The 23258-nt window shown below is 37.0% G+C and overlaps 1 protein-coding gene across 1 annotated transcript in view; it reads left to right on the top strand.

The window, feature by feature from the left end:
• Window positions 1-22442, top strand: part of FAM3C (FAM3 metabolism regulating signaling molecule C) — a 29889-nt gene extending 7447 nt beyond the window's left edge. Inside the window, exons 2-10 of the mRNA XM_066550618.1 lie at window positions 4731-4793; window positions 8980-9084; window positions 10201-10230; window positions 10627-10750; window positions 15338-15396; window positions 16925-16975; window positions 17457-17541; window positions 19496-19622; window positions 20633-22442. Of these exons, the coding sequence (XP_066406715.1) occupies window positions 4781-4793; window positions 8980-9084; window positions 10201-10230; window positions 10627-10750; window positions 15338-15396; window positions 16925-16975; window positions 17457-17541; window positions 19496-19622; window positions 20633-20722 (684 nt within the window). The 5' untranslated portion in view covers window positions 4731-4780 and the 3' untranslated portion in view covers window positions 20723-22442. The remainder of the gene's footprint in view (window positions 1-4730; window positions 4794-8979; window positions 9085-10200; window positions 10231-10626; window positions 10751-15337; window positions 15397-16924; window positions 16976-17456; window positions 17542-19495; window positions 19623-20632) is intronic.
• The last annotated feature ends 816 nt before the right edge of the window (window positions 22443-23258 follow it).

Raw genomic sequence — 23258 nt, 5'->3', positions numbered from 1 at the left:
TAACTACAAATAGGTAAGCAGCAGCCAGAGAATACTGAGAACAGTTATTATTAGCATTTTTTTAATTATAAAAATGGATATTTAAAGTAATAATATCTTTAATATTTATTTTAGATTTGCTGTAAATAATAGTGGTTTTAAAAATATCTATTTATCTCTGTAAAAATTTAGAATTACACCTTGAAGATAAGAGATAAAGATGTCTGATCCTGACTTCTTTCTTTCACAGTTCCTTGCAGAGCAGACTTGATTCTTTTATCCCTTAGTTGGTTTATTTAGGTCATGTAATTCTTATCTAGATTCTTCCATTTGGGGATTATGCATTGAGATAGACTTAGAAAAAAACTGCACATGGGTCCCAGTTAAAAGTCAAGATAGCACATAGAGCAGGGTATTTTTTGTTTATTTAGGCAGAGCAGAGTAATTGCTTTTTGTTCCATACACAGCAGTCCTATCAGTGCAGTTCACAATGAACAGTTACACTTTTGTGGCAGTACGACATTGTTGACCCAAATTTTAGACAGCTGCTATAATCTCTTTTTCCATTGCTGCTGCTTATTTTGCTGCACTTGATGTCAATTTTGGAGTATATTACTTTCTGCTTTATTAAATATTGTTGTTGATTTTGGGACCTCTTCCTAATCAGCTATGGTCAGAATTCAAAATTATCTTGACCTTCTAAATTCTTGCCTCTCATCTTTGCTTGTTTTTGTGTGCCCATTTTGTAAGCATAATCCACTCATGTTACCAAGTTGCTAATGGAAATACTATTATCCTGGGAATGAAATAGACTAATCCACATGTTTCATTATCATCCTTCAAAACATTAATTACAATTGTATTTGAAACCCCTTTTAAACCAAAGTTTGTGGCAAGTGGCCACAGCTTTCTGTGCGGTAAGTAGGGCAGAGGCTGTGCTCCTGCCCCAGTGAAGTGTGTCCCATGGCTCCATCTCTGGACAAGTGTTGAGAAAAGCCTGATAAAGAATTAACCAAATTGAATTGCATTCGGATTGGGACTGAAATCTGCATTTCATTCAGTGTTATGTCAATGAGGCAGGATGAATAGGAACTGTTAATTTGTCAATTATCTCAATGCAGTTTCCTCTTGCACAATGATTCTGGGAGAGAAACTTGCATGATGACCACTCTGTCTGACACATGAATGTAGAAAGAACTCAGTCTTGGTGTGATAGAAACTTTATAACATCTAACAAAATTTGATGATAATTTGCTTGGAAGGATTGTAGGCTTGTAGTTTTCCTAAACAAAGTGGTTATAAGCTTCCTTCAGGAAGGATTTAGCATGGTTCCCTCAAGAGATGCAGGTTACTTTTAAAAGCAAGCATCTGCTGGTCTACTTATTGAAACTAGTTTAGGTATGAACAAAAATATATGCAGTAGCACTGTGGAGTTATCTATTAAAATTTTTGTATTTTTGTTGAGTATGTCATAGCACACAAGTGGAGCAGAGTGGGGGAAAGCCCTTTGTTTTTCTCTTCCTGTTTTCTATGCCCTGTGGAGAGCATTTTAGACTGTCTTGGGGGTTATGATACACAAGGATGCAGAAAAAACGCAACCAGTAACCTCAGCTCAGAGCTGTCTTTCCGTATATCCTCTCCCTAGTAGTTTGTATTCAGAATAAATAATTTTTTTTCTGCATGGATGGATGTGCAACTCCATGCAGGGAACTGGACAATGACATGGCCAGCACTCAAGAAGGATTTATAATCTCTAATTTCTTGTCTTCTCCTGTTCAGGTTCTTTTGTGGATAACTTTTCATTTTGAAGCACTGCTGCATGAGAGAATTTTTGGTTTCTTTCTGCTGTCCAAGTTGTAGATCTTGACTGAAAAACTTCCTAAGTTCTGTGCTAAGAAAACATTCTGAAGAAAAGAAAATCCATATTTAAATCACGTGATGCTTCCCAAACCCAGCCATTTTACTTTGCAACTTGAAGATGTTGATGTTGTCTGTTGCCTGTTTTGTGGTGTTTTCCTTGGCCCTTGCATCTCTATGGGGTTCTGCTGTAGTTGTGGGGACTCTGCCTGTCAGCCCTGCTATGGGCTGCACATCCTGCCTCAGTCTCTAATAAGTGGTACAGGGGAGCCTTTTTGTACTCCCTGACAGAGAATGGTGTAGTAATAAATGATTATCTGTATTACTTGGCACTCAAAAGTCAGGAGGATACTTAGGTTCTAATTCTCCCGCCTCTGCTTGATGGAATGTTACATCAAAGAAGAGAAAAATAGTGTTTGGGTTATTTTGGCCCATTTCTAAAGCAATCAAAGGAACATTGTTGGTACTGCTTTTGTGCATCTGAGTTTGAGCAAGCTCAGTTGTGATCTCGTGTTCTTTGTTTTTAAATGATCCTAAAATGTGCACTATTAAAAATTCCAGACAAATTTTCTAATCAGTTCTCCAGTTTATGATGTCTGATACTGAAGATGTGGAGTAATGGTCCATAAGCATTTATAAGTGTTCATAGCTTATCCTGTTTTATTCCTATTCTGTCTTGAAATACTTCAAAAAAACAATCAAGATAAAAAGTGTAGGAAAGGACTTGATGTCCATAAATTATTTGCCTGCTGCTGGAAAGTGCTGTGCAACTCTTGTCTGTACTGTAGCACTACTGTATTATTTGGTAAATCAAACCTCATGATTTTTCAGTATACTGCAATTTAGGAAAAGAATCCCTACATTTTTGAAATTCCTTTCAGGTTGAGGCATAGCATACTCATTTTTCCTTTTTCTAAATCAAAACGCGTTCCACACTTAAATAATGCATATTCTTATTTGTTGATTGCAACAAATAATGATCCCTGAGACAGGCAAAAGGGGATATTGGGATAAAAGCAGTCAGTGTGATCATGTGATTGTTTCACTTAGATTCTTCTTTCTGGTTTTGTTCATATTCTTGTTTTCATGCTTTGAATTCATGATGTGTTTTAGGTCAGAGTAAAACAAAGAAAGAAACTTCTTTTTTTCAATGCAGACTTAGAACAAGCTTGTAGCTGTTCAAAGTACAGCCAGTGTTTATTGTAACATTGATATATTTCTGGGTGTCTGGAAGAAGAAGCCTAAAATAATTCTCTTCACGGACTTTGAAATCAAATGAGTTTTTCTGCCCTGACAGATTCTTTTTTGACTTTTTACAAGACAGATAAATACTAGCTTTCACTGAAAGAAGATATTTTATGAGAATATATGTGTGGCTACAGCTAAATGGATATATTATGGTCTATAATATACTGTGAGATTTCCTTTACAGCACAACATTAGCACTCAAAAGCATTTGTCTGCTTTTAACTTAGATGATTAGTATTTTCAAATTCTAATAGAACAGAAAGAAAAATTTCTGTATTTGCAATTTTTTTCCTGCTTATTTCTCTCCTGACCATTTTCTTGTAAACTTGAAGGGATAGAGCAAAATTACTGTCTTTGGCAAAGAGGATCTGGACACAAATCACTGACTTGAAGATACTGAACTAAGTGAAGGCAAAAGGTTCTCTGTATAATACCAATTTTTTCTCCCTAGTATAGAACACAAGAACCATGTGGATGTTTTGGTGCTTGTCATCAAGTAATTTGTATTTCTAATAGCAGCAGTTTTCCTAATAATTTCTTAGACAATGTTTTTTATGTTTTTCAAAATCATGGCATAGGACTGCAGAGGGTTAGGGATGCTATAGCTTTTGTGATGGGGGTCTGGGACAGCTGCTTGGATTAGAGTGAGAGCTGATAGCCTGTTTGCACATGTGGCCTCAGTGTAGATGGATCCCCTGATTCAGGGATCTTGGTGAAAGTCGAGCTGGATGTGCAGGCTCAGTGCAGCATGGGCCCACCAGGGCTGAGCATGAGCATGGAGCAGAGCCAGCAGCAGCTCTGGCTCTGCAGGTAGAGGGCAGATTTGGTATGGCCTCTGGACCCTGCATTGCAGGAGGAAGAGGAGGTGGGAGCTTTTGTTCAGAGCCTGTGGAGTTTGTGACCCACTTTGACTTTGTGTGGTGACATGCTCTTCTCAAGAAGCCTGTGGATGCTTAGGCACTGTTTGCTTAGAGTGATTTTCACTTTATTCTGAAATAATTGGAGTATACTAGGGTTGGTGCTTCTGTCATCATTGACCATAATGTTATTCCTCTGGCTGTACCTGTGAGTGACAAATGTGTTGTCACGTTTCTGTAATGCAGAGTTTAAAGTGTTGACCTTCTTTCAATTCCATTGAGTGCAGTTTTTGTAGTATCCTAGAGACCAAAATGCTTAAATATTTTCTCTCCAAAGCACAGTTTGCTATGCTGTGTTGCCAAATAGACACTTGCACCCAGAAGCAGGTAGGGTTTTGAAGGAGTGCAGGTGGAGTTGTTGACTTTTACTACATAGCTTTAGGAAACTAAAGACTGCTTAGATAGAGCTTTGATAAGTACTTAGGTCACAAATTGAAGGACTGAAAGTTAAACTGAACTTATAGGGCATTAGATGAAGTTAGTGTTTTTTCAGAACACTTGTTTTGTGGAGAGACAAATGAAATCAAGACATCAGAAATCCATCTTAAATCTTCCCATAACTATGAGTGTTAAGAAATAGGTATTCAGAACAATCATTAATTTTATTGACTAGAAAATCTATGGGGTCTTTTGCTCATCACAAAAGTGCTTTCTTGGCTGTAATTATGATGAAGTGGTTTTTAGTTTTTGTTTTATGGCTTGGTTTTTTTTTTTTTTTGTTTCCCATAGGTGGCTGCTGCTTTAATGCAATAGTGTCATTAGCTTGCTGAACACTAAACATGAGGATAGCAGGTAAGTATGCTCTGTAAAATCAGACTTTGGTCATTTATGAAACATCTGCTATGGACAACATTAACAAGTCGTGACAATAAGGTTTTAGAGTCATAGAATACCAGGTTAAAAGGGATCTCGAGAATCATCTGGTCTGACATTTCTTGTCAGAAGCATGCTCTAGACAAGATAGCTGTCATGAGAAAAGTGACAATTTCCTCAAACCTTTAGTGTTTGATTAGTCTGTCAGCACACCAGGAAAGCCGAGACCCTTGCGCCTGACTAATCTGTGTCCTGTTATGGGGACCCTTCCATGATCTTCCTTTTCGTTTGGGTGGATCTTGAGTGACTCTGGTAATGCATAGTTTTGTTACTCATTGGTGTAAAATTCTCTTGCTTCGCTGTTAGAGATGTAGTCAATAAAATACAGAGCTCATGCTCAGTGAGGGGTGGTCATACATTGAAGGCAGGTAACTTAGGGATGACGTTGTGAGTTAATATTACAATTAAATTACAAAGAACCTCAGAAGAGTGATTTCACCACAGTTGCTGGTTCAGCAGGAAGATGCCTGCTCCTATCTCCCTTGGCTGACAGGTGCTGTGCAGGTTTATCAGCTACCAAGTACCATCTGATTTCAACAGAGGCTGACCAAGGTGTTTCTACTCTGCTTCACCTGTTAGCACGTGCTTGAGGTTGCAGATTGTGTATGTATGGAATTGTTGTGGGATAGGTTTTGAGCATACTCACATCATTCTGTCCAGGAAGAAGCAGCTGTATTTTACCCTATAATTTTCATACTGCTATAACTTCCTCTAATTTGAACCCTAGCCCAGCACTCTGTCCAGCCAGACTTTAAAATGGCCGGTGCTGGGGAGTCCACCACTTCCTGGGGAGATTATTCCAGTGGCTGATTGTTCACATTGTGACAAATTTTCTGTGTTTAACTGGAATCTTCCTCACAATAACTTGTACCCACTACCCCTCTTGTTTTCATGTGAGTCCTTGCAAAAAGAGAGTCTCCATCTTCTTTGTAGCCACCCTTGAAATACTGGAACACGGTTCTAAGTTCTCCTGTAAGTCTTTTCTCGAGGCTGAACAAACCCAGCAGTCTCAGCCTTTCCTCATCTAGCAGGCTTCCCAGTCCTTTGATTATCTTTGTTTTGGACTGTCTCTAGATTGTCCATGTCTTTGTCTTTTTTCTTTTTTTTTAATAGCAGGGTCCAACACTGAAGGGAATGTAACAAGTGGCTTGACAAGTGCTGTGCAGAGAGGAGTAATGACTTTATTTCTGTCTGGGTGATGCCCTTGTTGATGCAGCCCAGCATCCTGTTGGCTTCTTTGTCAGCACCCTCCATTTATATTGAGTTGGTTGTCCACCAGAATCCCCTAGTTCTTTTCCACAGATCTGCTTCCCAGCCTGGTAGATTCCAGTTCTTTACTCCTAGGTTATGATTTCTGTGGTAGAAAACTTAACACTAGTCCTTGTTGAACTTCACTGGTAGTGTTAGCCCATTCTTCCAGCCTATCCAGATGTTCCTGCAGGTTGGCTCTCCCTTTAGACATGCTTCCCTCCACTCAGTTTGGTATCCTCATCAAACTTTGTCAGGGGACACTTCACTTAACTGGCATAACAGGCATTGCTGTTCTACTTTATTGGTGTTTAATGAAACTCACTTTGGAACTGGGATGGTGGAAGAGCAATCACCTTGTTAAAATGCTGTAGCTGATCTGCAGTGACTGCTTAAGCTGCCATGACTCGACATATTTTGGCTGCTGTTTCTGTAAGATGATGAAGAAATAAGGAAATGGCAAGTGGTTGTCTTAAGCCACTTCCCCACCTCACTAAAATTGCTATGTGCTGTTTTAAGTGTCTGAAACTTTCTGAATGGTTTCTGGGAGTTTGAAAACTCCAAGAGCCTTTTCATAGAGCTAAGTTATTGTAGTACAGGCTTTAAGAAACTCATTCTACTTGACAGAAGGGATAGTGGTTGTAAAAATAAGATCTTTGCTAATATAACATTAAAAGAAAACATTTTTTGACATTTTGTCACAGTAGAATAGCCTGTGTAGCAATGGAATAAATCTGAGTTTCTGGTGCACTGCACTTTTATCAGTAGTTACAGTGTTATTTTGAAGAAGGAGAAACTGTTACCTCTGCTAGAAGAAAATGGCACCTTTTCCAAGAGCTTGTTAATGCATACAATTTTTGTCACTACTCATAATTTTGCTTTATTAACCACAATTTGTATAATTGGAAGTAATCTGCTAAAGTGAATCTGATAAAGAACTGGAAAATGCTCCAGTTTTTGGGTACCTGATTCATCTGGAGAATTACTTTCCACTCATGTTTAAGGGGTTTTTTTCCCTTCCATCCAGCTATTTTTTTTGCTAAAACCACAAAGTAGATACAGCAGCTCCTACAGGATGTTTCACCTGTAGCAAACATGCCAGTTTTGGTTCAAATGCTTAAGGAACCTTCTAGGAGATTTCTTACTGCTCCTTTGAAGGGAGCACTTGCAGTTCAGTGGAAAAGCTCAGAATATAGGGTAGAGGGGATGGTTGGTCCTCAGACTGAGTTCTTGTTCATCTCACATGCTATATACTAAAACATGCTCTCCAAATGCCACTTGCTAGATGACACATTCCAAAATCTGGTACCATCTTGTGGTTTTAAGCAGTGTTGCTTGGTAAACCTTTACCCCATTTCTTAACATATGTTCAGATCATCTGTTTCTCCTGTGCTTGCACATGGTTCCCTTCCTTTCAAGTGCAGTGATCTTTGGAATTCCAGCATAATATTTTTAAGCTAGGCTTGCACCTGTGTTTTCTTACATCATAATGTGTGTGCTCACACATGAAAAAGACCAAACTACAAGCACAAAACCCTTGTATCTTTCTTCATCTTGCTTTTCTTTTTCTATCCACTTATCTTTTTTCAGCCTTTTGGGAGGATTGATTAGCATCTCTCATCCTTCTCAAGGCTGAGTAATCTGTCTATTTTAAGATTTTCTGAGTAGCCCGTCACAGCAGCAGCCTGAGATCTGCAGGAGTACATAAGTTTGTTTTTTTCTAAAGGATTTGGCTGGCAATCTGAGAAAAAGAAGCATGCTTTAAGGTTGGTTTTTCCAACCAGTTTGATACACTGTGGTGAGATAGGAAGGCAGGATGTTGATCAGATGCCTCCTCACCTGCCTTGTACTCTCAGTCAGTATTTTTTCGTCAGTATTTTACAGTCAATTAAGAGTGGAGTATTCTGTAAAAATGTACTGCAAATTATGCTAAAAATGGTGAGGTTTGTGGCTGTATCACATACATTTCCATTTCAGATGTAAGGTGCTGTGGTTGTGTGCCTACAGCTCTCCTCCCAGGAAGTATATTGGCCACTCAGCCCTGCAGGAACTTAGCCCTGTAAAACTTAGAACTGCCTATTTCAGTATATTAGAAGGGTGATAGGAGAGGTACTGCTTTTTCTTACTTATTTTAAAATAGGCTTTGAGTCATCAAACTTGTTTTCTGAAGGTCATTAATATACATTTCTTGAAAAGTAAGTGAGAATGCTTGTTTCTGGTTGGCTGGTGGTTTGGGGGTTTTTTGTTGTTGTTTTTTGGTTGGTTGGTTTTTTTAATGTCATACTCAGAGCTGACTGACCATAGTAGCCAAGCTGCAGTATATAAACAGATCCCTAATCACTCAGTCTGGGCCATATGTTAAAACAGAGTGAGGTCCATTTGACAGGAGGGGGAAACACAGTATTTGTGAACAGTGAGGAACCAGGTACTCATGGCTAAGAACATGCAAGTGGATTGGGGAAGGTGGGAATTTTGCCTTTGGACAACAGCCAACAGCCAGGTAGATCATCTTAGTTCATTTGGTTAAGCTGGATTTTCATGGAAGTCTGGTTTCTCCTGGCTGCTGAGCTGAGTTGGTGTACTAAAGTGTCAGAGAAAGCATGAAGGTAGAGAAGTTAAAACCAGAGTGCATTGCATAACCTGATGGATTGGTGCAGTTACATCCTACATTATAATATCCATCCATAATATCCATCCTTTTTTCAGATTTATTCTGTTTAGTAGATCCACAAATGATCATCCTGTTTCTGAGTTCCCCAGAGTGTAATCTGATACACATTTCTCATGTTGCTAATTTTGGTAAACTAATGTTACCATTTGCAGGTAATTTTTTGAAACATTTTCTATTTCTTAACAGGTGCTGCAAAGTTGGTAGTAGTCATAGCAATATTTTTATTGACGTTTTATGTCATATCTCAAGTGTTTGAAATAAAAATGGATGCAAACTTAGGACACATATTTGGTAAGTGATGACTTTGTTTTCTCTAGGCATTTATTAATATTTACTTGAGCCTTTACCAAGAATATCATGTTAGTTTTGCCTGAGCTCTTCAAGAATTGAGTTTATCTTTAATATGTGTGCTTATTTTTTTACATATAATATGTGTGTTAAATTATTTTCTGTATGAAATAATAATAATAATTTTGATTCTTTTGTCTGCCAAGGATACAGAATTTTACCTGCCCTTTTTTTTTTTGTTTACTTGAAATGTATTCTTAGTGTAGAGTAATAAATTAGGTGACTTGAATCATGTTTCTGGAAATCTGTGCTCTGCCTTACTACTGCTAAAGAGATTTAGAATTTGTTTTGGGGATTTTTTCCTCTTGTGTAGGTATGCTACTGTGTTAAGCTGAATGTGCAGTAATCAAAACATTTCAGATGTTCTACGCAGATAAAGATTAGCAGTTGAGGTGTTTCAAATTTCAGGGTCTATTTTGAACCAGAATTTTCTTTCAAGATGTTTTTTATTACCAAAAAAAACCCTAAACAATGTTTGGTACATGGGTGGAGTTTGTGTTGTTTAACTCTGGATTACTGCAGCGTGAGCTGCCATCCGAAGCAGGCAGCAGAGACATCTCTAGTAATCATTGTTGAGACAGAGGTGTCATTCAGGTGTCATTCAGATGTGTGTGTGGTGGGGGCACTTGTGTCTCTTCATATCTCAGGAAAGGGAGTTATGAATGGCTGGGTTGGAATACACCTGAACTGCAGGCTTCCAGTTCAGGTGAAAGGAACCCCATGCCAGTGAAGCTGTAAGGAGGAAATTAATTTCACTTCAATCCCATGAACTCCATGAATTCTCAGAGGTTTTGGATCTCTATGGGTTTTTGACTCCATGACTCTCTCTAGGAGCCATAAATGAAAGCAGTGCTTCTGAATGGGATTCCTAATCACTTTCATTCTGCTAATGCATAAAAGTTGTTTTTTATTGCCGCATAATATTCAGGTGGATTTGATGCTTCATTTCAACCGGCCTGTTTTTATAGGGGTGCAGAAAGATTTCACATTTATAGGATATGATATAGCAGATGACACTTTAATAGTAACATCTTGTAAAACTTTCTTTTTTCATTTTAGCTAGATCAGCACTGGATGCAGCTGCACGCTGTGAGTATTCATAGGCATGTATTACTGCTGTGCCTTGCTTTTGCTAATAACAGAAAGACTGATGAATTTTTATAGTTAAGAAAGTCTTAATTACACTTCAAATGCAATCAGAAACTAATTTTCCTCTTCTCCTGATTTTCCTAAATTTCTGGTAAAGTCTGTTTTGTAGTTTTGGCTTGTGGCTTTTGATGATGGTGCCAGAGCAAGCAGCAGGGTGACAACAAGAGGTTTGGAATAATGAGGAGCTTCAGGAACTTAGATTATTTTAAACTGCTGTGTAACTAAAGATGTGATAGTGTTTGTGTTTGCTCTCTTCCTTGAATTCCTTCAGAATATGTTTGTCTGTTGGCCTACCTGTGGTGTTCTCTAAAATCTTGGTTTATTTCCTTTTGAAAGCTACAAAACCTCCAAGATACAAGTGTGGGATCTCTAAAGCTTGTCCTGAAAAGCATTTTGCATTCAAAATGTCAAGTGGAGCAGCAAATGTAGTTGGACCTAAAATTTGTGTAGAGGATAATGTGTAAGTATTTTTACCTGTTGTTTCTAAGAGTCTCTTTCAAATACTTAGATCACTTTGCACATAAAATCAGCTGTTTAAATTAGGAGTTTTTCGCCAACAGTTGGCAAGAATGTCAGTTTTTGACATGAAAAGATCACATTGCATTATAACCTTATCTCTGATGAAGCACACTTAATGCTCTGCAGTAAATGCAGAAATGTATGTTGTTTTAACAAGTGCAAGATAGCTTGCACTTTGTTTCAGGTTTATGGACTTAAGGGTTAGTTAGACTTTGTCAAGTCAGATGCACACTCGTGTCTAGGTAACTTGTCCTGGTGTCTCTAATAGTAATTCAGTGAATATTTGTATTGTCTTTTGCAAGTAATCTTTTAAACTATATTTCCTCAGTATCAATGTCAGAACATATTTTCTACTTTTCTTCTAAGGTTGCCTTCAAAAGTGAAAAATAGTATTTTAATGATCAATAGTTATTTAACTGTGCTGATGGTAATAAACGTTATATAATTGTGAAATGAGGAAAACAACTGCTTGAGACCCTGTTTGAAGTCCTCTTTCTAATAATGTTTTTGACACAGTATTATCAGTAATACTGTGCATAAAGTATTTAACTGAGTACTTTTCAGTAAACCCCCATAATGGGAATATTAATATTTATTTTTAGACTGTGTTTTTCCTCTTTGGGTGATAATGAGCAGGAACAACTTGAGTGTGCAGCTTCCTATAACATAATCTAATCCACTTGATTTTGCAGGGGACGTGTCGGAAAGAACATAATGTTGGTGTTGTTGGAAGGAGATTTTTTAAAAATATCAGTCACACTTAACACTTTTGCTTTCCACTTGCATTTAACCTACTCCAGTTTAGCTGTTTCTCAGCTCACACTCTATTAGTACAGATAGGACATAGAGCAGCTGGTGCTAATGAATTCTAGAGCCAATGGCAGCTTCTCTGTGAACAGCAGAACCCCACATAATAAATAGGATAGTACATGTATTAAAAAAAAAATCACATTACTCTCCAAAGTAACTGCAAGGCTAGTCTCAAGTGATCTTAAAGAGAAGACTGTTTTTAGCCCTAAGTAGCATTCCTGTATAAGGCTGGCTTAGCTCAAGCTTGCTGGCTGGTGTGGGAGTCAGTTTGCAGCAGAGCATCCAGTGTAGCTGGGGAGCTGCAGGTGCTCAGCAGGAGCTCACCTGGGCACCCACAGGCTACAGGCTGCTCCTTCCCTTTGCACTCTTGCAGGCTGCTCCTTCCCTTTCCACTCTTGCAGGCTGCTCCTTCCCTTTCCACTCTTGCAGGCTGCTCCTTCCCTTTCCACTCTTGCAGGCTGCTCCTTCCCTTTCCACTCTTACTGGTGACTTGCTGGGTGACCTTGGGCAGGCTGATCTAATCTCAGCCTGGTATTTCTGCTGGTGTTACAAAACATGCTACTGTCTCATTCTGGTTGCTTAATATAGGGAGCTTAATATCTGTGAACACTTAAGCTGATTCAATGATTAAAAGTTGTAGGAATGCAAGGAATATTTTACTTTCAGGATTGTAGGGTTATTTTGTTTGGGATTTTTGACTTTTTTTTTGTTTGTTTTGTTTTAATGTCTTACTGACTGATTAAATAAGAAGAGGTTTTTCTATTTCTGTCCAAAACCAAAGAATTCCTCTACTAGATATTTTGCTGTAGAAAGTGACCAAAAAAAAGTAGTTGCTGGAAAAAGTCCTCTAAGTGGGCACTTCAGTGCACAGCTATTGGATTCTAAAGTCCAGCTTTCCTTGGCAAACATCTTTCTGCATTCCTTCAGAGGGGAACTGGTCATGTCTGTCAGTATCTACCAGGAAATTTGCTTGATTTTAGATGATCTCCTGCTTTGCTCATTAGAGGTTTCATTTTTCTTTCAAAAGCTCTTAACTTGTAGACTGTAAATTCGTGGAAGAATTCTAAAACTGATGAAGGGCTGCCCTCCTGTGAGAAGCTGTTGCATTGCAGCCTGTTGTGTTTGTGATGATGCACAGGCTGTCTCAAGGGTATAAAGTAATATATCAGAGTCCTGAAAAAAACTCATTTCCTCTTGAGTAGCTCTTTTTTTAGAGATATTCTGTGAACTCACACTTGCAAAAAGGTTTTTCTTTTTCTGATTGCTTTGTGTTCTTCATACTTCCAAGACAAGACAGCAGGAATGAGTTTTCATAGTTTGTGAATGATATTTACAGAGTAGAGTATTTTTCCTATGTATTAATTGTAAGAATGTCACTTGAATTATGAAAGCACTTAAGTTGCTGATACAATTCAGAATGCAAGTAATTTTTCAACTTCTCTTTTTTATTATATAGTTTTTTTACTGTGAAACAGGATTTCTGTTGAGTTCAGTTCTGATTTCTGACAGGTTCAGTTATAGCCTTGTTCTGTATTGGGAGACTGTAATCAGAATTAGAAAAAAACCTGCTGGACTCATCATTAAAGTATCAAATATTGTAGCTGCTACTTCATGGGCTTTTTAGAAGGAGCTATATTTACTTCTTTACCAGCAACTCCTCCGTGCAGTTTTACTTCAGTATGAAGCCAGTTGCATGATTGTGCACAGTTACCCAAGAGCAGAATGTTGTGCTTCATTCCTTTAGGAACTGGTAATTCTTGTATTCATCATTGCAGGTTTTATCTGAATCCATTATAACTTTATGCATTGTGGAATTTTAGTGTCTAGTAACCTCAGTATTCAATATTTTTCTACTGCTACTTATTTACAGAGAATTTTTGTAGTTAAAATGAAAGGATTTTTTTTTCTTTGTAAATTAAGTGCCTACTAAATTTTGCAGGAGGAAAAGAATGGGTTCAGAATTTCATTGCCTTTATTAATTTATGTTCCAGTCTTTATTTACTGTATGCTTTTCTTGTTTAGAATGTTTTCTTGCTCAGACATGACATGAAAATATCGTGATCAGAGCAGAAATGATCCTCCAGTGGCTAAAATACTTCTGGAGTTCCCTACTAACCAGAATTTAATTTGAATTTCAGGAGGAAATTTCAAGTATTTTCTTTAGGAAATTATTGAATTATAGTTTTAATTTAAATCACAGTTTTTGCCAGATAGTATAACTTAAGGGACTAACAAAAGAATATGAACTCTCTAATCTCTGATTACTAGTTCTTTAAAACCTTTTAAATTCACTTTGCCAAGAGTTGCCCTTATCTGGTAGTCTTTCACAGCCTCTCTGAATACTGAGTCTGTTTCTGATACTTGCCTATTCAGTTTGTCATTCCTCTAAATTCTGGCTTCTGTCTCCATCCTGGGTGCAAAAGATAGTACCAGAGAGGAAGATTTTTGACATTCTTCTGTGACAGACCATTTCTTGTTCCTAGCCTGTCACTAAGAAGTTGGCAGGAGAAAGCTGACATGGAAGCTGTGTGTGTAAGGATGCCTTGCTTGGTGTTCAGACATGACCAGAAAATCATATTGCTGTGCAAAAAATGTGAAAAAATTTTGAACATAACAGGATTGTACACATGTGCAGCCCCTTCCTAAAGCCAACTAGGGAGGTTAAAGAAATCCTGATCAGGATGGAATTAAAGCATCTTCTAGAGTGTGTTTGTAACTAAGGACATGTGTGCACCTATATGCTTTTGCTGAGATGCTTTCTTTAATCTCAGCTAAAGGCTTCTTCATTATCTTATGTAATTGTTCCAAACTTTTATTTGTCCTATTTATGCTACCTCTTTTAACCCTAGCTTCACAATATCAGTGCTGGGATGTTTGGGGCCTGAAGGCAGAACAGAGCTCTTCACAGTGTGTGAATTGCCAGTGAACAGGGATGAGGAGGTCTAGAAGCTTCCTCTCACTGGAGTAGTACAGCCACCAAGGTCTAAGGTGGCACAGCATCCTCCCTGAATCTTCACGTTCCTGTTACCCCTTCTTTACTGCTCTGAAGGGCTTCCATTTCATAGTGGGACTCTTCAGCCCCTTTGCCTCTCTTCAGTTTGGTCAATAAATTACTGTCATAGATTCTGACATGTTTTTGGGATGTGTGATTGTAGTCCAAGATTGTATGCAACTCTTGCTCAAAGTCCAATCAGTGTGCTGACTATTTTTCTTGCAGTTAGGTTGCCTGTTACATGTATGAGTAGCTAAGTGCTTTGTCTTTCTTGTTTCTTCATGTGAATTTTAAATGCTTCTGTTCAGTTAGCTTTTAAACTCATTAACTCATTTTTGTTCATTGTGTGCTTGCAGAAAAAAGCTTAAAATGGTGGTTATGTGACTGTGCTGAGCTCCACAAATTAATATTTGGTTATTTTTTAAAACATTAATAATATAACTACATAAACAGCACTATTTTTGTGGCGCTTTTAATATACAGATGTACTTTGAAACCATGATTAAGCAATCAAATTAAATCAATACAGCTGGGGATACTTGATGTATTATTCTTAATTCAGTGGTGCTTTAAGAACACAGATTAGTTCAAGGAGATTTTGCTTCATTTAAGTTCTCATGAACATGTGGTCTTTTAACTATGTCTCTCTTAGAACTTGATCCTATTTAAAAAACAGAAATATTTCACATCAGAGGATTGCTCAATTAAGTATTTATTTTGTTGCAGTTTAATGAGTGGAGTAAAAAATAATGTTGGCAGAGGAATAAATATGGCCTTGGTCAATGGTAAGTGACATTTTAAATGGGAAGATTGTCTTCATTTTCAAATTGTTTCTGAGATTTAAGGGGAAATATGGGATGGTGAAAGGAAAGCACCAAGGAGAAAAGGAAGTGCTCAGCTTATTTATACTGAGCTAATGTCAGATATTGGCACTGACACCTTGTTGTTACAAAGCAGAAAAACTCGGTGCATTTTTGTTTCTAAAAATGGATTGTAAAAATAATAATGTGGAGTGTGGTGGTGACTGTCTTTTTGATACACTGTGTAAATTCCTAATGCAAAAATAGAAAAAGACATGAGATGCATGCTACTTCTTTTGACCTTGTGTTTTGCCACCACTAATTATACTGTAGAATGCATTCTTCTGTTGCTCTGTTTTCAGTGAAACTTCTTTAGCATCTTTACCAGTTTTGTTACTACACACAAAGACCAGTTCATTATTTCCTCACTTGAATCAGTATATTTGGTATATGGACTTTGTCCATAAATGCATCCTGATAAGTAATTGTGTTCTGGGTTTGTAATTTTCATTAAAACCAAACAAGTTTAGCTGTGTTACCTTGAAAGCTGAACTGAATGTCAGCACTGGCATATTGGCCTTTCATGCATAGGAAATGATTCCTTGTAGCACTGAGATAGCACTTTGTCATTCACTGCAATATAAATTCTTGTTATTTGCAGATTGTACTCAGGTTTACACCATCTAAAGCATAACTTGAACAATACTTCCTAATCCTATGTAGCTTTCCTAAATTGTCTCAATCTGTTCAAAACCAAAATACCTATGTTTGTATTTTATAGCTCCAGTCTTTCTCTCTGTCTTCCAAACTTTAAATGAATGTATATATTAAAAAAACCTCCACCTTCCATCAAATACTCCTTTGTAGACAGCATAATAAGAAAAGGTAATGAGATATACTATATTGTCCACTTTTTTCTATTTATTCTGGATGTTTAAATCTACTTACAGTAGTAAGTCTATAGCAAAACATGGAGTCTAATTTTAATCTTTGTGACTTTCCATATGGCACAAAAGGCAGTCTATAGCTATACTGTCTATTTTTGCAAAACCATCTTTAAAAAAAGGCAGATATATTAACTGAATATTCTCTGTTGGTTTTAGAGCCTGTGGGTGTTTTCATTTATTTTAGATTCCACTTGAAGCAAAATCAGAATTTTGCCTAGAATCATAGAATTGTCTTTGCTTGAAGGGACCTTTAAGATCACCCAGTTCCAACCCCCCTGCCATGGCCAGGGACACCTTGCACTAGACCAGGTTGCTTAAAGCTGTAACCAGCCTGGCCTCCAACACTTCCATGGATCTTCTCACTTTTTTTCCTTTTACCTTTCCCTGCACTTTTTCACAAACCACTGCACTGTTTCCATAAAAGAGATGTTACCATAATTCATTTATCCAGTGTCTTCTGCAGCGCTTTGTCTGAAAGAGTGTAAGAGGAGTTGGGCATATTATCTGTAAAATAATTTTGGCTATATTTGATGTCACCAAATGTTTCTTTTTCTCTTTTCCTTCAGGTAAAACAGGAGAATTATTAGATACTAAGTTCTTTGACATGTGGGGAGGAGGTAGGTGCAATTACACTGGTCAGAGAGAAACAACAAATGTGCATTTTTTCTTCCTTCTTGTCCAGACTCCATTTGCTGTGTGTTTTAAGGTGATAGTTAAGGGAGTGCTTCACCTCTGCCTTTGTAATTGTGAGGAGAATGCAACTTCAAAGAAACATAAGTAGCTGAGGTGGGAGGGAATGGTGTGGTTAATCAAACAGACTTGTTCTCCAGAGTAGTTCTCATTAGTGGTTATGTCTTTACACAATAAGGAATAAACTCTTTCTATAAAATAAGAGTTCTCTGATGCATTTTAGCTCTTAGTCTGGATCTTGTTATAAAGATATATTTACAATTTTAATATATATTCTATATATAAATATTATATATATTATCTTTACAAATATTCTTAAAAGTAATGTCTTTGCAGAAAGACATTGCAGTGTTTAAATACTTAATTGTTGCTTATTATTAAACAGTTTTATGTTCACTTTCTTTTCAGATGTGGCACCACTTATTGAATTTTTGAAGACCATCCAGGATGGAACAATTGTGTTAATGGCAACATATGATGATGGTGCAACCAAGTATGTAATTGATTTTAAACAGCAAATGTTGCTTAAACTTTTACATTCTGTTTTATACTGAAAAAATACATTGTCACACAACCACTTTTAAAAAGATTTTGTCCTTCCAAGATGACAGATTTGAAACTATACTTTCAGTTTATTAGTTTTATAATGCAGATGTGATTTGGGCACAATAGAAGTCAAGCTAAAACTAAGCAGATACAGATGTGCTGATTTTTCTGTTGCTGATGGCTCATTCTGTCTTAGGCTAGTAAATTCAGATAGGTCCAGGCATAGGAACATGATTATGAGAACATACTTTGGTTGAAAGTGTCTGTTCTATCCAGCACTTCCTTTAGATCAGCTCCAAGACAGAGTTTGGTGGTTACAGGATGGCAGAGACCTTTCCCAGCAAGCCTGTGTGCTTTTCTTTAAAGTCACAGAAGTTATTAATGTGGGCCTTGTATTTTGTGCCCTGAGTGTTTTAGTGTTTCATCCTAAAGCTGTTCAGTTTATTAATATAGATGTAGCCTAAGAGGGTTTGGGTCTCCTGAAACATTGTCTTCCAACTTTCACAACTTGGGTCAGTTTCAGTAGATACTAAAAATTACTGTGGAATATGTATTACTTAGGTCATCGTATCCAAAGGATTGCTTTTCACAGTGCAAATGGAAACTTCTTTCCTTTTCCTCTGTTGTTTTACTAATAATTAACTTTTTTGTTAATGTGGTCGGTACCCTTTTTTCCTCTTTTGGTTCAATTTGTTGTCTACAACTTGTCTGTATTTTTGAGATAGAAACAGCTTACCTATGACTAAGTTCTGACTTTGCAGTGTGCAATCTTTACAGTAAATAGTCCAGTGTGTTTACATTCACTGCTTTTAGGAAAGAAGAAAGTAATTTACTGGGGTATTAGCCAAGGTGGGATCTTCTCTCTGTTGTTCTGTTCACTTGTTTTGTTACTTTACATTTTACCTTCTTCCCTTTCTTCTTTGATACTTTAGATAATAAGTAGGGTTAGTTTTGCTTCAGTAAGCATGTACAGCTGATAATTTTGAAAGTTTGTTTGCAGATAGAATGCAGCTAAAGAAGAAATTGTATTTGGCCCTGTCTTGCTGACAGGATCTACTGCTTTCTGACAATGCTACAACTACCACTGGTAGTTGATAGTAAACATAAATGCCAGTTGTTGGAAACAAGACTGTGAAGAATCAAGCTGCCCTAATGCTTGAGAAAGTTGGAGTATGGGTTGGGCAAATAACCTGCACAGTATTTAATAATTTTCATACTTTTGGCTAACATGAGTCATACAGCCATATCTCAATAGGTAAAATTAATCAGAAATGTTGTGTCTTGTTTAGTAATCAGGCACATTTAGTAACTTAAAGGAAGAAATAAAGGGTGCTCTTTGGAGATTTTGGAATGATATCTTATCCTACAGAACTGTTTTCCTTTAGATACTAAAATTATCCTACTGGGGTTTACAGGCACTGAATCATGCTGGAGACAGCATTCTGAATTTTGAATTAACTACCCCAAGCAGATGAGAACTTATTTCAGATATTCATTTCATTCTTGTAATCTAAAATAGCTTTTACTTCATCTAGACTTCAGCTTGAGCCTGCAAACAATGTTTACTTTAAAGGCTGACTTTTTTAGTTGCTTGGAGAACTGCTAAGAGAACTTGAGATGTATAAATTCTCACAGGAGAGGGCTCTTGGCTTTTGTTGGTGTAGTGCTAGGTTTGTGTCCTGGTTCCTTGAGATTATAGTATGGAAGAGCAGTGCTCTTTGCATCAGGTGATTTCAGAACTAGCCATACCTGATTCTGAGAGATAGATCTTGCCCAGTATTGACTGACTTAGAGTATATTAAATAGGATCAAAGCAGCCTGGTGCACTGAGCAATGAAAGCTCTAAGGACGTGTATTTTATTCACATACTCTGGTTCACAAACTTTTCTGGTTTGTTCAAGGCTTAACGAGGAAGCACGGAGACTGATTGCTGAATTAGGAAGCACATCCATCACTAACCTTGGCTTCAGGGACAACTGGGTCTTCTGTGGTGGGAAAGGAATTAAAACTAAAAGTCCATTTGAACAGGTTTGTGAATCTTTAACTTCCTGGAATTTAACAGCTTGCGTTAATAGAGGCATAGCATGTTTTATAAGTGCACCATGCATTTGTTCAAGATGAGTATCTATTGCAGTACTGGCACACAGTCTTATTTTCAGTGTTTTTCCTTTTCCTCCTTTTAAACATACAAAAAAAAAAGATTCTTTGGTGACTCATAAACAAGAAAAAAAATTTATATGGTGTAGATCTTACTATGCCAGTTAACTAGATTATTCATCTTTTTAGTGAATCAAATTAACCTGAAGAATTCAAAGCTTTTTGCCCAGCTTGTATTTTAGATGCACTAAAAATGGTGAGCTTCCAAGAGATAAGTGGGTAGTTAAGGTGTTGGTGTTCCCAGCTGTAACTTTGCTCTTCTCTCAAATTGCTGCCATCGCAAAATTTGTGAAATAGAATACATTCCCGTACTTTAGCTGTTAAAATTCAGCATGTGTCAATGTTGCCTTTATTTACTGGTAGAAATAGCTTTGTACTAGCACAGTAAGGATGTTTTTTCTTCTGCCAGCTTTGTAAGGGAGGGGAAACTAAGTCTAGAAACAGTGGCAGACTCTTGGAGGCAATAATGTCTTACCTGACTGTAGATGGTTGTTTGGTGGAGAAATAAAATGTTCTTTCAAATCTCACTATTTGTTTTCATTGCCTTGTAAATTTAGTATCCTTATTTATTTTTACCTGGTGGTTCATGTTTTAATGCAGTTGGTAATTTCCTTGCTTCTCTTTTCCTAAGCAAACATCTATAATAAAATTTAAAAATGTTTCCCCTGTATGGCTTAACTTTTTACCATACACTTGTCTGGGCAAGTTACTTTAAATGGTGAATACTTACAGATTGTTATGTTTGATTCAAAGCACAAGAAGTTAGTAATGTTTTTTCTTTGTCCATGGCCTGAAAATAAGTACATGTCTTAAAGCTATGAGTTAAAGCAAAAGGATAAATGACTTCACATTAACGGCAGATTGATATTTTCCATTTATAGCATATAAAGAATAACAAGGACACAAACAAGTATGAAGGCTGGCCAGAAGTTGTTGAGATGGAAGGCTGTATCCCTCAGAAGCAAGACTAAATGAAAACAGAAGAAAAGGAAAAAGACTATGGAAGACAATGCACTTTCTGCTATTATTAGAGAGAGGGCTATGAAGGAGACTGTACTGTAAAAATTATTTTTAAAGCATGCAGCCATCTTGTCAGTGTGTGCATGAGCACTGACATTTTGAATATTGGGATTATTTATTGCTGACACACATAGAAATTCTTTTTGTAAATATGACCAAAATAAAAGAAACATCCAATCATTTCTATGCAGGTTTCTTAAAAGCACAGTATTTAGTTTGCCTGTGGTAAATAATACTTGTAGATAACTGGCTAATAAATAATGTATGTGGACAATAAACAGATTGTGACAAATGTACTGTCCTCTTAACAGTGCAATGTTGCTGTGACTATGTAAACTTGGTGGAATATTGCAGATTTTAGTAATACATTAATAAGGAGCTTTAATTTTTTTTATCCTCTGCCTTTTTAATGGCATCATCAATTTTTATTAAAACTATTTGGTTATTCTAATACCAAGTGCTCCAAAAACTTATTTTGTAGTCCCCTATCAAAACTGAGTAATCAGCAAAAGAAGACTACATGATAGTGTAACACAGATATGCGATGAAAAGCACAAGAGAATTTTTTTTCTATCTTTAGGGGATGAACTGAGGTAAATATGTAAATAGTATGTGTGATATTTAAAAGCAGCTTGGAAGAATTTGTATTTTACTTGAAAGTGTTTGCTTTATAGAAGGGACTGGCACATTAAGCAGCAGTACTGTGGCTAAATTGTTCATTTTTTATTGCAGCTTTTGTACTGCTGCTTAACCATTGATTCTCCCTATGGCAGTTCAGCTGCAGTGGATGTGTGTAATGGAAGAGCTTCCTCTTTTGGTTCTAACATCAGGAATAAATTTCCCATCACAAAGAGCCTGTTAGAAAGCAGTCTGCCTTCTAGTGAGAGCTGTTTCAGGGTACACAGCTGTGCACCTTCACCACCTACAGTACTTCTCATGAGCCGAGGCAATCTCTTCTTTTGGAATGTCAGAGAGAGCAGTGTGTCTTGGGTTATGCAATGTGTGACTTGTAAACTTAACTGACAATGTTTCCTTCATCCTTTTTTTAATGGAAAAAAGGACCAAGTTTAAGTGGCCTTATTCTTTATCTTATATCAGAGCTGTGTGAAGACCTTGCTTTCTTTCTGAACTTGTATTTCTTTTAAGTAGGGCCAGCTTGAACTTTTCCTGAAACTAAATTATACCATACTAACTGATTGTATCCATATTCACAAAATTAGGGCTGACACAGAACTGGCTGTAATCTCCTGGAGCTTTGTGTTATGAGTTCTGGTATATTCCTCAAAAACTTCAAGCTAGTACTATGGTGCAAAAGCCACAAAGTATTTTTCAGGAGCCCACAGTGAGTTTGAAGAGGCATTGGAAATAGTATTATTGTTGATGTTTTCTGAGTCAAATTCTGTGCACTAAAAATTTCAAGCAATATTGAGAATTACCTTGTAAGAAAAATAAATAATCTCTGATACCAGGGTAAGACTGGATTCTGAGTTGTTCTCTGTGTTTAACTAGCTTTTTAAATAATGTGAGTTTCCCTTAATATTAATGTGAAATAGCTGTAAATCCACCTGACACAGTGAAATTGCTTTTGTTAAATCTTCCAGATTTTCCTGTAGAAGGATGTGTTAAAATCCTGTGCATTTTTTCATTGAAGTAAAATCCCTTTTCTAATCAGTTTGAAATTCTATTCATTACTTAAGTCTGTAGTGGAAAAGTAATTGTTTAATTCCTGGAATTTTCACAGAAATTCAGTTCTGCTGGTGTGTATGCCAGTATTGACTACACTGCTATCCAGAATAATACCAAAATAATTTTGAAGTTACTCAGCAGGGTTTTAAGAGGAAGAAACCCTATTTGGCTGCATTAGTAGTTTCCCTGGACTACATTTGTCTTCATTATTATGGCTTTGAATGCCAGTGAATATTACATCTTTCTTCAAATTAAAAAGTTAAAATTTCCTCTGCAAATTAAATGGGGAATGTGTGCCTTTATTAGCAATCTGAGTTGAGTAGAGATACCATGATTCTCTTAACTCCTTAAAGTTGTAACTGCAACAAACTTTAAACAATATATTTTAAAACAATGAAATGGTAGAATTATTTTTGTTGCATTTTAAATAATTTGAGTCTTGAAATTTTGATGGAAATCTTCCTCTTTATCTCTAAGCCATGTCCTCAAAGCTGTATGGTATCATATTTAATAAGACTCTTGCCAAATATTTAGAAGTTGTACTGGAGTGGCCACACAAATGGGGTGTCCTGGCTTTTCTCCATCATCATGCTCTACTGACTTGCTGCAAGATCTGGTCCTGCCTTCTCTGCCTTGAGTGAGCAAGTTACAGTATCCTGCTGCTGAGATGAACTCTCTGAAATCAGTAGGGTTTTCTGGTAATCCATCTGCATTTCATTTGAGTTGCCAAGCACCAAGATGACTTCTGGCCTCTCTCCAGCTGGGGATAGGAAATCAGTTGCAATGATGAAGGTACAGGTG

Source organism: Molothrus aeneus, chromosome 5 (genome assembly GCF_037042795.1).
Source record: "Molothrus aeneus isolate 106 chromosome 5, BPBGC_Maene_1.0, whole genome shotgun sequence".
NCBI lineage: Eukaryota > Metazoa > Chordata > Aves > Passeriformes > Icteridae > Molothrus > Molothrus aeneus.
The sequence above is the reverse complement of the archived record's forward strand: the minus strand, read 5'-3'. Positions and strand labels throughout refer to the sequence as shown.